Source organism: Colobus angolensis, unplaced genomic scaffold (genome assembly GCF_000951035.1).
Source record: "Colobus angolensis palliatus isolate OR3802 unplaced genomic scaffold, Cang.pa_1.0 Scaffold120, whole genome shotgun sequence".
Lineage (NCBI taxonomy): Eukaryota > Metazoa > Chordata > Mammalia > Primates > Cercopithecidae > Colobus > Colobus angolensis.
Genome location: NW_012113142.1, coordinates 2,836,242 through 2,838,429, shown reverse-complemented (window position 1 = coordinate 2,838,429; position 2,188 = coordinate 2,836,242). Strand labels below are relative to the sequence as shown.

The following is a 2,188-nucleotide window of genomic DNA, read 5'->3' as shown; positions in this document are numbered from 1 at the left end:
CTCCCCGCCCCGGCCGCGCCACGCCGGGCAGCGCTTCCAGCACCCCAGGATCTCCCGGGAGCCGGATCTCCCCGCCCCTCCCGGAATCTGAGCCGCCCTACTCTGCGCCCCAGCACCTGGCCCTTGCTCACCACGCCCCCAGGCACGGACTCTCCCACCCCGGACGGATACAATTTGCAGAGCCCGTGCACATTTTCCCCTCTGATGGCAACAACAATTTTCTGACTTTGGCCGGGCGCCAGGAGCTCCTGCCTTGCAGCCCTCCCCAAGCCTCAGTTTTCTCTTCTGTAAAGTGGGGTTTTTGATGGTGAGCGCTGACTGCTGGCTGGGCGCGGTGGCTCTCTCCTGTAAATCCAGCGATTTGGGAGACCGAGAAGGGAGGGTCGCTTGAGGCCAGGAGTTTGAGACCAGCCTGGCAACATAACAAGATCCCCGTCTCTATTTTTAAAAAAAATTTTAAAATTGTCAAAAGAGTGAAAATAACAGTTTTAAAAAGTATTAAAATGTTTTTTTAAAGTATCCGGACATGGTGGCATGCGTCTATAGTCCTAGCTACTCGGGAGGCAGAGGTGGGAGATTGCTTGGGCTCAGTTTTTTTTTTTTTTTTGAGACGGAGTCTCGCTCTGTCGCCCGGGCTGGAGTGCTGTGGCCGGATCTCAGCTTACTGCAAGCTCCGCCTCCCGGGTTTACGCCATTCTCCTGCCTCAGCCTCCCGAGTAGCTGGGACTACAGGCGCCCGCCACCTCACCCGGCTAGGTTTTTTTGTATTTTTTAGTAGAGACGGGGTTTCACCGTGTTAGCCAGGATGGTCTCGATCTCCTGACCTCGTGATCCGCCCGTCTCGGCCTCCCAAAGTGCTGGGATTACAGGCTTGAGCCACCGCGCCCGGCCTTGAGCTCAGTTTTGAGACCAGCCTGGGCAACACAGCAAGGCCTCATCTCTATAAAAATAAAATTAAAATGCTGAGGGATAGTGATATGGCTAGCGATGTTATAATGAATACACGTGGTAGGTCAATACCCACTATGCGTTATTTTAGAGATGCAGAAGAGGCCGGCACGGTAGCTCACGCCTGTAATCCCAGCACTTTGGGAGTCCGAGGCGGGTGGATCATTTGAGGTCAGAAATTTGAGGTCAAAAGTTTGAGACCAGCCTGACCAACAAAAATTAGCCAGGCATGGTGGCGGGCGCCTGTATTTCCAGCTACTCGGGTGGCTGAGGCAGAAGAATCGCTTGAACGTGGGAGGCGGAGGTTGCAGTGAGCTGAGATCACACCACTGCACTCCAGCCTGGGCAACCGAGTGAGACTCCATGCTCTGTCTCAAAGAAAAAAAAGAGATGATGTCATCTCCCCAAAGTCACATTACAGGTAAATGATATAGTCCCATTTCTTCTCATTTGTACAGTGTCCACAGAGCATACGATGCTGCTCTGTGCTGAACACTGGGCTAGGCCCTGTGGGACATTGTCCCTGCCCTCAGGGAGTTCATGGATTAAGGCAGAGTCCCATTCCCACTCAGATAACTCTAGTATAAGACAAATGGCATGTGTCACCCCATGATAGCTTTGTGATTCTCATGTGATCCCCGATATGTCTTGTACCTTGTCTTTACAAATAGGCTTAGCCATTGTCCCCATTTCATGAAATAGACACTCAGAAATTAAGTCAGACAATGAGTGACCCAGTCTGGGCAACATAGTAAGACCTCCGTCTCTGCCAAAAAATAAAAAATAAATTAGCTGGCCGTGGTGGCTCGTGCCTGTAGCCCCAGCTCCTCAGGAGGCTGAGGCTGGAAGACCACTTGAGCCCAGGAGGTTGGGGCTGCAGTAACCTGTGATTTTGCCACTGCACTCCAGCCTGGGAAACAGAGTGAGACTCGTCTCAAAAAACAAAAACGACAACTGAGCTTGTTCCACTTTAATACACTGCTACAGAAGTACAAAGGGCGATTAGGAAGGCTTACCAGAGGAGATGGCATTTGAGCTGGGTTTCAGAGGTTGAATAGGAGTTCTGAAGTTGAAGGAGAAAATAATGAAAGCAAGCAGAAATCCATATGCCAAGGCATAGGGGCGGGAAGAGCTGAGCAAGGACTGTCTCCATCCAGCCATAGCACGGTGGGCAGGCATGGTGCCAATGTCTGGGAGAAACGGCAGGACAGGCTTGTTGACAGACCATAAAAGTTTACAT

At 51.6% G+C, this 2,188-nt stretch overlaps 1 protein-coding gene across 1 annotated transcript in view; it reads right to left on the bottom strand.

Annotated features, from left to right (window-relative positions):
* Positions 1–1,980, bottom strand: part of VPS37D (vacuolar protein sorting 37 homolog D (S. cerevisiae)) — a 6,357-nt gene extending 4,377 nt beyond the window's left edge. Inside the window, exon 1 of the mRNA XM_011930460.1 lies at positions 1,965–1,980. Coding sequence (XP_011785850.1) covers positions 1,965–1,979 — 15 coding nt within the window. The 5' untranslated portion in view covers position 1,980. The remainder of the gene's footprint in view (positions 1–1,964) is intronic.
* Positions 1,981–2,188: the final 208 nt, after the last annotated feature.